Raw genomic sequence first — 12,525 nt, 5'->3', positions numbered from 1 at the left:
TCATTAATATTTTGAGCACATTAATTTACAGCTGAATTTTCATCAGACCTGATAAAACCTAAAGACTAATTCACTAGTGAACTCAACTGAACAGCATTTTTTTTCCTCCCATAGTTATTTTTAATGTTTCTTACCTTCACAGAATAAGCCAGAGAAATAGTGACAGCAAGTGGAAGTCCCTCAGGAACAGCAACCACAAGTACAGTAACACCAATAATGAAGAATTTAACAAAATACTGAACATAGACAGGAGTGCACTCAGGCAACCACTGTTTCTTGTTGACCACAAATGTGTCAATGGCAAAATATAGTACCAAAATTATTACAGTGATGGCAGACATCACCAAACCTAAAAATAGAAATAATCAATTACTATAAAACAAAACACAATTAAAACCATGTGCAATTAGAAATCTACATTTGAATTTGATATGTAATTATTTTCTTATTCTACATGACATTTTTCACCAGTACCAATAATGATGCTAAATTTTACAATGTAGAGAAAACATTACTGTAATACCTTTACAACCACCATACATTCCAGTGAATAAAGAAACACTCATCTTTCTTTAAAATAAGCTTAAGAGGCTTGAGAAAAGGAGTCTTCTGTAATTTATGCTGCTGAAGAAAATACTTTAGAAAAGCCTTACCGATGCGTAACAGATTTTAACTGTTTTTCTTGACAATGTGATAAATAATAGTGTTTCCAAGGTTTCCCATTTCAAAGGGACATATGCAAACAGTGCATATATTTATGAGAAGATGCTCAAAAGAGATACAACACTGACCATAAAGCACAAGAGACACTAATAAATATTTCACAGAATACACAGAAGATCCGAGGGAGTTACTAAGCTCTCCCAATGACACAAACTTTGCTAAGATACCACTCCTCCTCCACAATTTTGTTCCTGGATTTGAATATACATATAAAAACTCCATTAGAACATCTATTTTGCCTTGCTATGATTACTGCTCTTTGGCAGGTTTCTATGAAGCAGTTAAGCCCGCATTTCAGAATAAATTAATTTCTCTCTAATGAGAAGGAGAATGCTATGAGTTTAATGTCTTAACTGAAGTTAAAGAAAAATAAATTGGTCAGCTGAAGGATGCTAAAGTTGACAGGAAACAGATGAGTCAGGGAGATTGCTAAATGCCAGAGGATAAAGGAAAATCCATTAAAATATTGTACAGGCAAATACTCATGACAATGCAAGACATCCCCATAGATTGCTCAATGACAAAGAAAAACCAAAAGAGGCAATGGTTAATTAATTTAATTCTTATTACTTGCCACACTATGGTTAGAAATCCCTATACAATTACTTCAAAAGTGATATTCACATGCCTGTCAAAATACCAATGAGAGTAATAATCAGAAGGCAATGTAGGAAGGTACTTAATCTAAGAAATTAATGATCATGAGAAGTGAAGTGGTTTTGTATCAGTGCATACCGGTGTACAACTAGCAACAAAGCAGAGAAGCTTGAGGAACATGAAACTGGGCAAAGCATGAAACTGGATATTAAAGAGATGATAACCACACAGTCCAAATCATGCACTGTTCAGGCAAAGAGATAGAAGTGGCATCAAGGGGTTATGTGATCAACTAAGTGTAATGAACTTAAAAAGGAGTAAGAGGAAAGGCAGGGGTAAAAATCAGACTGGTAAAGAAGGATAAAGGAGATGAACAGAGGTAAAGTTAGGACTGTTGTACAGCCTCAGCCAAGGATCTGGATAGAGATCAAGATCTCTTTAATATCACTGGAAAAAATGAACCTAATGAACATTATGTTATTATGAAAGATTTTCACTTTCTACCTAGATGTTGCAGAAGAAGTGCTACTTATAACAGTAGGGACCAGATGGTACTGGATACAAGAGTCAACAGATGTGTCATGTTTGGGCAGAAGGCAAGAACGTGGATATTAAGTGAGAAGAGAATGATTTCAGAATCCGTAAGAGGGAAATACTGTGTGAGTGGTATTTTGAGATGAAATTAGATATTCTGAAACTGTGTACTCAGAAGTTCTAAGGGGAGAGGAAATCAAATATGCAATTACTGCACTTGGGAATACTGACTGTGAGAAAAGTTACATTTCATTTTGATTCAAATATTCATTACAATCCAAGTTGCCCAAAACTTCCGGTTTCTTGACAGTCAAAGATAAGTTTTAGAAGAATAAAAGATCTTCAATCCCACATACTCTCCTTAAAAGAGTATTATGATGACCTATTTCTAAATATTGCAGTAAAAAAGGCCTATCCTCTTTAATAATAATTTGCTTTAAAAGCCTTTGTTGCTAGTAGAACACATTGCTATTTGGTCATACCTGCTTTGCCTATCTGGACTGCCAGCTTGGTCAGCTTTCCCTGAAGAACAGATTTTTCTTTCTTGTGCATGTTGGATTTCTTCTTGTCTTTGTCATCTCCCTCTCCCCCTTCTGCACTCTTCAACGGCTGCATCTCCATGGCAGCAGCCCCATCCTGCTGCTTGGCTAGTAATGCAGAACAAAACCGTTACTCCAAAACTATATTCTTTTTATCTTAGTGTTGATACTTACTGATGTCAACCAGCAACGCCGGTTGCAGGGGCTGATTGCAACACAGGTGACCGTAACCATGCTCAGAATTACACTTTGCTCCCATGGAGACACGTGCCCCTGTGAGAGCCAGTAGGGTTCTGCCTGGGTACAAATGTACAAGCATACCCACGTGCACTCCATACCTATGGGGATATGCACTGCACCATTTGTCAAGCCCATGAAAACCATAGATATTTATTTATTTAAGCCACTAATGACATTCTGTGTTATACACATATATATCAGTTAATGTCTTGCAAGTTACTTAGCAAGTAACAGTACATCGGTACTGTCAGATTTCCTAGAATAGCAGATCTCAAATGCTTCGGCAAACAGATGGTCTATATTTCTCTAAATTTCAGTATGTCTCACAGATTACAATGCACCCTTATAATCATACTTTTAATGAAAACATTTTAAAGGCAATGTGATTCCACAGGTGATCCGTTTGCCACTTCTCTTGACTGCACGGGCACCTCAGTGACCAGTGACACTTTGCAAACCACTATTCTAGGTAATACCAGAAGTTTCCTTAGCATTCAGCATTCAAGTAATTTAGCCATCAGTGGTGATATCATCATCATTCCCCCATAAAAAGCACACAAAATATAAAGGCCAAACCTTCCTTTCCTGAAAGAATGCTATTGCTAATAGAAGGAAACTTTATTTTAGTGTAAAAGAGAAAGACATGTTTTTTAAAAGCAACGACATTCCAGTTCATATATGTGTATGCGTCTGTTTTGTATTGAACACAGACATAAGTAAATTAAATAGAATGAGATGAAACAGCTTTGCTCTGACATTTGTGAACAGGTTGTAACAAACCATGTTTATCTGACCTAGAAATCTAATTCATCTATCTAATCTTAAAACCTATTTATTTAATATCATTTTATTTAATAGTTTTGCACCATTAACCACTGAGTTTATCTACTTGGTTTCTGATCCATCACCTTTGCAAACTTTAGTATTATCTGAGAAGAGAAAGTTATAGTTTAATTTACTTATTTGGCATAATCTAAAGAAATCATGATAGCTGTGTCTCATACAGCTGGGTCTTCAGAGAAAGCAAAATATTTATTTCAATTTCTTCTCGAGATAGTACATTAAATAAGAAACTCCTAAGATTCATAATCTTTCTGTAATTTATCCTTGTAATACGCTTTTATACTGCTAAATAACCTCTTGGCTTTGAAGTTTCTTTTTGTTATTGCTTTACCTTCTCCCTGCAGAAGAAAATATGTCCGTACAATGCCATTACACACCAAAGATGACAAGACATATCAAAAACAGGGTTGGAAATTCACTAACAGTACAGACCATACATAACTTGCACAAGAAAAATGAATTCAAATGAGCTTTGTGACATGAAATTATCATCTATAAATGGCTTATTAGAAGTACTGATCTTCTCCTATCCTAAATATCTGATATATCAAAATTCCGTAAGTCACAATCTCTTTGGTAGCTTTTTTTTTTTTTCTGTTGCTGTTGGGTTTGGTTGTTTGGGGTATTTTTAACATGCTGTTTGAACAATAGGGCCATTTTTACACACAGGCACAAATCACAAATTTTCATTCTACTTTTTAACAGAATTTAACTACATTATAAAAACAAAATCCACAACCTCCTTAATATGAAAGAAGATTACCTTTATTTTGGCTGTTCTCCATATTCCCATCCTGCATTTTGCCTATATGATGAAAAATTTCAACAGACAACAGACAGTAAACAATCTTCACCCAAGACAGAACATGAAAATGGGAATTTAAATAAAAAGGGCAGACAAAGTAATGAGCATGTTACAGATACTTATTTATGATCAGTAGCTACTGTTACCATACATTTACTTAGAAACATGGACAACTTCGCTGGACACATTCAAGGAACTGCAGTCAAGTTCAGTATTGTAACATGTAAAATACTAAATACCAGCACATATTTCTGAGCAAATTGCAAAAATTAAGAGGGAAAAAGTAAGAAAAAGAATTTAGTGGAAAGCAGAATTTTAATAATATTCCTGAACTGAAATTTCAGAGAGCTGGGTCTTTAAAAAAACCACAGGTGTAACTTTCATACACACCAGTATAAAGTTCGACTTTCTTCATGTATTCCAGAATTAAAAATGTTATTTTAGAAAATTAAGAAAAAATATGAATAAAATTTTTAATAAATATAAACATACAGAAATGTAAATCAGATATTATTTTAAAATTGTATCTTCCCTACTTAGCTGTATTATTTAGCAACTTACTCCTGTAAATACAAGTGCCAGGTGATCATCCTATATTCAGATTTATCTTAAAGAAAGATTTGCCAAGTGCACCTGTAATTTCCAATTTAATATTTTACCTACATATAGTTTTACCATACCAAAGTCCTTATTTGCTTTTTTTTTAAACTGAATATATACCATTTGAAAATGCTTATGAAATAAAAATGGTAAAATACAAATTAGAACATACAAAACTTCAGTATTCAGAATAACCAGCAAACAATTTGAAATGTATTCAAAATTTCTTGGTGGGATCCCTTATGAAACTTTCAGAGTGATATATAAATTTATCTTATGGAAAAGACTACCTGAGTTTTATAAATACTACATTCAGAACAGATGACATTCTCTTTTTGTAGTTATAATTCACAATAAGAAAAATAACACTAAGGAAAATTAATAGTTAAAATACCTTTACAGGATTTTTGACACGTTCTAAGAAGAAATGTATCACTAGAGTTTATTAAAATATATGACAGTTAAGTCTTGCTCTTCTGACTCCCTGCAATAATACAGCTGTACTGACATGCACAATAAATCAGTAGAAATTATGCTTCAACATATGTATCAATTTTTTCACTCTATGCTGTGAATAAATAGTAGCAAAATTGAAAGGTTAAGATGCATTTCTTGCATGTTTGTATTTTCAGTAATTGGGAGGATCACTAAAAATTTCCCTCTCAAGAAGAGCAAAAATAGCCAAATCAGTCATAAATTTATCACCGTAACATTTCACCCCGTACTAATAGGCCACAGGCACCACGAAATTGAAAAGCACAGAATTACAGTAAAGAAAAAAATGTCTCACTATATACAGTCACCTCAGTACTCAGATGGATTGCCTAAGTATGCTGAAGTAAACCACTTAACATCAATCACTTGTCTGTATTTCTAACTCTATTCCCACCTTGGCTATAATACAATTTTTTTAAAAGGCAGTATCTGTCTTCCAAATATTTACATTTTGCCATGACACATGAATCTATGAACCTGAACAAAATCAAGTTCATTTTCATTGTGAAATTTCCTTTAAAATCTTTGCAGATGCTGCATAATTGAAGTTCATATCTGCCTAACAGCTGTTTTTCTTAGAATGTTTTTTTTTAATAAAATTAGTGGAAGACATAAAACATCTCTAGAGATTCTGATTTCTGGCTAGAGGATAAAGCCTTCCTTAAGAACTGGAAAACATTAACTCAGACCAGACAGTCTGCTCCATGTCCTGCTCTATAATTCTTTTTTCAGAATACAAACCAAAACTTTAAAGCAGTATAATTGAAGATTCTTCAACTTAAAAAAAAAAAAAACAAAACACAACAACAAAACAAAACCAAAAAAATCCCAAACCATGACTTCCATAGATGGCAAACACAAAATACATTGGTTTTTCTATGCAAATCAAAGTATTTAACTTTATGATAGATATTTGCTATTTAATAGGGGTATCAGAATTGTTGTAATGAATTATGCTAATAGTTTATATACCCTGGCTACCTACGAATACCAGTACATAAAATGGAAAATTGTTAAGAACAATGTAAACATAGGTATTTAGGAAATATATTCTCAACCTCAGCAGCTACTGCATTTACGTTACTGGAGGACTGTCTGGTGTGTGTGTGTGTGTGTAAGTCATCACAGCTAGTTATATTCCAATTATTTAGATAGAGTAACAAAGAATAGGTAATTTAGGTAATTATGCTAAAGAATGCTGTAAAGGATTTATTTCCTCCTGTTCAAAAAAATTTCCAGCTTGCACTTGGCTATAAAATATGAATGAGGAAATAATTTAAGATGATAGAATCACTACTGCTGAGAGATCCCTTCTCCTTTCAATTAGTGCTAGGACCAGAAATACTATCCCCCTTTTTCTGACCTCTGTACATTGTTTAGAAGCATTAAAAGGATGCTTATTTATTAATGTTTTATATATAATTATTTTAAAATATACTTTTTCATAATTTTTCAGGTATTTTCTTCTTTAATTTTTTGAAAAAAGTAAGTAAAAGGAACAGTGCTTGGGCCCTGAAATCTGGAATAATTAATATGAGTTTAGTTTTATCACTTTTCTAAGCAAGGATGAAAAAACAGAAGATTTAAGAAAAGAATATAGAGCCTCCTAGTATGACTTGTATTCTGCAGTTGCTTTGAAGGTTTTGAATTTGAATATAAAATGTTTTGTATGTTGTCTTTGCCTTACTAGAAGTTCTCTTTTGGAATGTACCCATGGCACCATTACTGCTGAAGTTCTTACTCCAGAAGACAGTTACTTCTCCAAACAAACTTTCCAAGAAAAGACTCCGCTTTACCTCTCCCAGCCCTTTATGAAGAGTCAGTGAGACAGATAACAAAGACCTATCACTGGCATTAGAAATTATTTGTACACTGGAAGAACTGCTTGGAATCAACCAAGAAGCTAACTAACTGAGTCATGTTCTCATATGCTGTGATGGAGCAAAAAAAAAAAAATATATAAAATACCCTACTGGCTTTCCAAAATGTCTCATCTCACAGTAGAAATGAGTTATAGCCCTCTTCATGCCAAGTCAGCTATACTCTGAAGATAGTAAGAACAGACGCACACTGCAAATCTACATACAGGGGGAAACGTGACGTCAAACATATTTGAAGTGAATCATTAGGAATTCTTTCATGCAGTGTGAAACCAGAGCCAATGCATTAGTAAAACAGAAGTTAATTATAAAAGAATAAATCTGATTCCACTGTATCAGATAGGAAGTTTTAGATAATTCTTCTATGCAGTCAACTAAATAACTTCACTTACAATTCAGAAAATGCTCAAAAATATATTAAAACTACATATTGCTTTGCAGGAATTGAACAGTAGGGTACATATTCCAGAATTGACAGAATTAACAGTAGATGTAAAGTATTTCAGCTGAGACATTTCTCCGAGTCTGGTATGGTATTTCTACATCAGAATATAATTTTAAGTAACAAATTCTGTAAGTACCAAATGCCAGAAATAACCCAACAACCCAACATGGAAATCCTGATTTAGGAATTGGGTAGTATTCTACTGGACAACGATAAGCAGTCCTTTCTCTAAGGAAGTAAAATTTGGGTTAACGAAGCTGTAAATAATGACTGCTGCTTCCCATATTTTCTTTTAAAAAATTTACCTTTTCTAAATACAATTCTTTAAAATAAGATAAATTTTCATTAATTACAACCTTTCTGTAAAATTTTCTGATCTGCTTATAAACTTAACTTGTAAACTTTTAAAAACTGAACATATTGTCCATAGTCTTAACAAAGAGACAGTCAAAAAATTATGTATTTTAATCTCAACTACTAGAACCCGACAGCATTTATAACAGTTCCTTTGATACAGCAGATAACAAACATGCTGTTTCACAAATTTGTATTAATTTATCACTATAAGCTCATTGACTGAAAACAAAATACTTCTTTTGCGTCAACAATATATTGACAACTAAGACAATAATAATATTTTATCTGAAATGATAATGTGTTGATTTTCAAGTAACAAGCTGTAGCATTTCCTGAGCTAAGTACTTATTCAAGTATATAACATTTTTTCCTTAATTGAAGGTATTTTCTACAGAGAAGTATTAGACTTTAGGTAAAAGTGCTTGTTTCAAGACCCATCTCAGGGAGATTTCTCAGACATTATTGAAAAAATTAATTTCATGCAGACTGGAAAATATCTACGTGAACGTGGTCTCCTTGCTTTAGACCTTATTTTTTTCCTTCATTTCTTCCTAGTGTATTCTCTAACTCATTGTCACTGCTAACCAGAAACATGTACAGTATAAACAGAAATCAGCACTCAGATCTGACTCTACTTGCCAAGTCTTGGTTCTCCTCTGAACACAATGTCAGATAAGTTGGATTGTGGAAAGTATCTTCTGTTCATGTTGATCAAAGATCTGCAGAATTAATTCAACTGCCTCACTTTGTAAGAGTTAAGAGCAAAACCATACTCAGCTGCACAAAAAATTGACTTCTACATTTTGTGCACTGACAAGAATTAAGTATGTATCTCAACTCCAAGATAAAGGGACGGGAACTATTGTTTCTGCTGGGAGAGAAAATGATGGATCACATCACATCCTTACTTAAGACACTGATATATTATCCCTTGGAACTCAATTTCTGTATCACGTTCAGGCATTAAGACCAAACACAACAGCTATTTACCAGGCAACTAAAACTTGCTAAGAGAGAGACCAAGCTAGAACAACTTTGGACTCATATCTGCACCTTGCTGAGCAGTGGTTCCCATCCAGCAAAGCACATAGGCAGATGCTTAACTTAGTACTCAGCAGCTTGCAGGACTGAGCATAAATGTAATACCGTTGTCTCCAGTGGGATTGAAGGAGGGTGTCTGGTAAGACTTTGTTGTATGCATATGCCTGTTTTACACACAACACAGTAGAATGATAGAGCATAAAGAATGAAATATTCATCATTAATTTCTGGGTTCTTGGTCTCTAAGGAGTCTGAAAATGTGGTGTTGGACCTAGGATGATGGAGGTTCCTGTCATGCAGTGAGATGTAGACACTGTAAATCCTAGTCTTCCAGCAAACTCACAATGTGCAGGAGTAAAGTTTTAAATCTGGTTATATGTTTCATTTAAATTACAATAAAATTATTTTAAAATAGGCTCAGAGATTCCCTATGTCATTGCTTTAAATAAGATACTATGCTAGTAAGTCTTAGTACTTGTTTAGTACCTGATATTGCTATGTCAGAAACTCTAGTTTCACATTCCTAATGCAACAACTACCGACCTATATGGAAAAAAAAAAAAAATTATCACCAGCATGATGAAAAGAAGAATTACTATTGTCAGTATTATTAGTGTTGTACAAGAGGAAATATGGCAAATAAAAACTAATGTATCTGATTATCAAAAAAATACAGCCAATGCCTAGAACAATATTGACCCATTCCATTTAATACTGGAATTAGACTATTAGGAGAGAGACGGAAATATCTGCATGCTAAGAAGTGGGGTCAAGAATCTGTACTAAGAGACAGTCAAAGCTGACTACAGTAGTAGTTGTGGTTTTTTCTTTTTAGTAAGTATGGGCAAGCTCATTAGATGATCACTCTCTAAGGGCATATGCAAACATCCACAAATGTAACTTTTCAGTCAGTGTCTTCCAAAAAAGATGCTCAGAGCAGCAAAAGTTACTCCTTACGCACTGTTAGTTGAAATTGAGCCAGATTCCTGATCCCAGCACTATTTCTCAGAATTACATGAAGACTGTATGACTACTTATGAGAGTGCCATATCAGAAGAAAATAACATATAACCCACTTACCATGGTTTTCTTCAGATCTATGCTGACAAATACATAAAGGGCTTTACAATGAAACCTAACATAAAGGCTACTCAGAAGTTTTCTTTTAATTGCAGTTTTAATTAATGGCAAACAAATCATAATTTCTACTTCCTCTCTCATGTTTAATTCTGTGCGAATGAAGTAAATAAGTTGCAGCATCTTTGTGGCACCTCTTATAAGCTACTGTAGTTTATGGAGTAGGATCTCTCAGAGGGTAATCACATGCACATACAACATCTGTGCTGTTCATAAAAGGAAGAGGGAATCATATACAGTCAGGAGAGAAATCTATCAAATAAAACAAGCTAGGTGTTCTTGACGTACCATTGACTAAGCTGGCATTTGCATTACCAGTGGCATTTGCACCTGTTGCACCATCTGTAGCTGAAGGAGGGCGGGAGGAGGGATGGGAAGAATCTACTGAGCAATAATGGATAAAAAAAAATAAATAAAGAAACAAATAAATAAATAATAACAGCAAGAACAACATGAAGAAATGCACATGACAAAACAAAAAACACTTATGGAGTACTATGCCTTTGTTTTCTCCAAAATCAATCTGTTTTAAATTAATTAACATAACTTTCAAAAGCAAAAAGTCATTACAAAGGTGTTACAAAGTAAGGTAAAAACTCATATGTGGAATAATAATAATAATAAAATAAATAAATATGATAGACATTTAACAGTTAACAACGTTGGTGAGGACTGACTATACAGTACTATGTACATTGCTTTGATCCTTTTATGTGTCTTTTTTTTTATATGATGTTATGCAAGTATTAAATTGGTTAAAATATTTCTCTTGAATTAATGAATTTACACAATGCATGGGTAGTTTTAAAATATGCAGCATACTACATAGTATATACAGCATTACATAATTTGCATTTCATGTAATGTTGCATATTACGAAATATTATTACCGATACATCCCAGTCTAATATGGGCTCAATCTATGTCCTGCCATAGCTTAGTTAATACGCACATTGATCTGAGTAGAAACATTACACTTTTCAAGATTGTATGTGGAAATGACAAATATAGTGTCGAGGACTTATTTCAAATCCAAATAATAGACATTAGGTAATTGCCAGTTTTGTGGTGAAATTTTTAACAAAAAAAAAAAAAAAATCAGAACAGAAAATCCTCTTTGTTCTCAGCAGTTATCCGCATATTAGAAAAATTGGTCAAAAAATCTTTTCAAACTGGAAGGTGAAAAACTCAAGGAAGGTTTTATTATTTTATTATGTTTTTTATACTAGATTTCAGAAAATTAGTCTTTACAAATAATAGATAAGTTTTGTTTTATTTCTGTTGGTTAGCTGTTCTCAATAGAACACAGAAGTCCTACAATGAAACCTTATCAAGACTTCTGAACTTTTTCAGTACTTGACCCACAGTGACTGTTTCACACTGTACTGGTTTGTTATTCAAGAAAAATGGTCTTGTTTTATTTATAAAGGGTAAATTGGGAGAAGAAAATAAACAGCATACAGGATTTAAAAACACACCCAGTGTAACCACATTCATGAAAATTTCAATTGCAAATTTGATTACTGTGATGGCAATAACTTAAACTGTCTTGGTTACTCATGCTTATTTTTTATTCCATTTGGATACTCGTACTAACCAGCACAGCATGAACTGCTAACAGCAAGTCATGTATTCCAACATTTAATATACTGTAATTTACCTCTGGAGAATAACTGATTATTCAAGCTTAGCATTAAGATTTGCAACACCAACAATGCGTGCATACTTAAAAGTTTGCCACGAACAAGCCCGTTGATTTCAAATTACTCTTTAATTTAACTGGACTGATTCAAAGACAATTATTTTAATCATTAGTTCAACCCTGATTTGCACCAAAGCTTGCTGGCTAAAAGTCTCATCCTTTCATTTGATGTGGTACAGTTCTTACTCTACCTGGAAGCTGATGTCCATCCTCCTGTTTCACACCTGCATGATGATTTTTACAAGATGTTAATGAACAATAAAAGCATACACCCATATAAGACCGAAACAGACATTTATGATTGGCAGGATTTCAGAGAATTGCAGGTTATTATGAGAGGACATGATCTGAGTTTGGGCCTCAGTCTGCTACCAGCTCTTCCCAGGCACTCTGCACTAGCACAAAGCTGCAAGCAACGTTAAAAAATGTGATGGAATTTTCTTGCTATTGTAGCTGTACCCCATTAGATTCAGTGTCTGCACAAGAAGTTCTTACACACCTCTGTAAGAATCTGGCTCTGGGTACTAAGTTACGACCACAGTGCAGTGCATTACTCTGCTATCTCCCATTTCTCTTTCCCTGTCTTT

At 33.7% G+C, this 12,525-nt stretch overlaps 1 protein-coding gene across 12 annotated transcripts in view; it reads right to left on the bottom strand.

The window, feature by feature from the left end:
- Window positions 1-12,525, bottom strand: part of ATP2B2 (ATPase plasma membrane Ca2+ transporting 2) — a 430,835-nt gene that overhangs the window by 81,819 nt on the left and 336,491 nt on the right. For 8 of the 12 annotated variants that reach the window (XM_032995794.2, XM_032995804.2, XM_032995798.2 and 5 more), the window contains 4 exons: window positions 10,525-10,617; window positions 4,240-4,281; window positions 2,337-2,501; window positions 135-349 (listed from right to left, as the gene is read on the bottom strand). In XM_032995794.2, the coding sequence (XP_032851685.1) occupies window positions 135-349; window positions 2,337-2,501; window positions 4,240-4,281; window positions 10,525-10,617 (515 nt within the window). The remainder of the gene's footprint in view (window positions 1-134; window positions 350-2,336; window positions 2,502-4,239; window positions 4,282-10,524; window positions 10,618-12,525) is intronic. The other 4 variants (XM_032995802.2, XM_032995797.2, XM_032995803.2 and 1 more) reach the window with 2 other exon arrangements.

The sequence above is a fragment of the Tyto alba genome, unplaced genomic scaffold (assembly GCF_018691265.1).
Source record: "Tyto alba isolate M040663 unplaced genomic scaffold, T.alba_DEE_v4.0 Super-Scaffold_49, whole genome shotgun sequence".
In the NCBI taxonomy this organism is placed as follows: Eukaryota; Metazoa; Chordata; class Aves; order Strigiformes; family Tytonidae; genus Tyto; species Tyto alba.
Note: the sequence above shows the minus strand (reverse complement) of the source record. Positions and strands in the feature narration are given on the sequence as shown.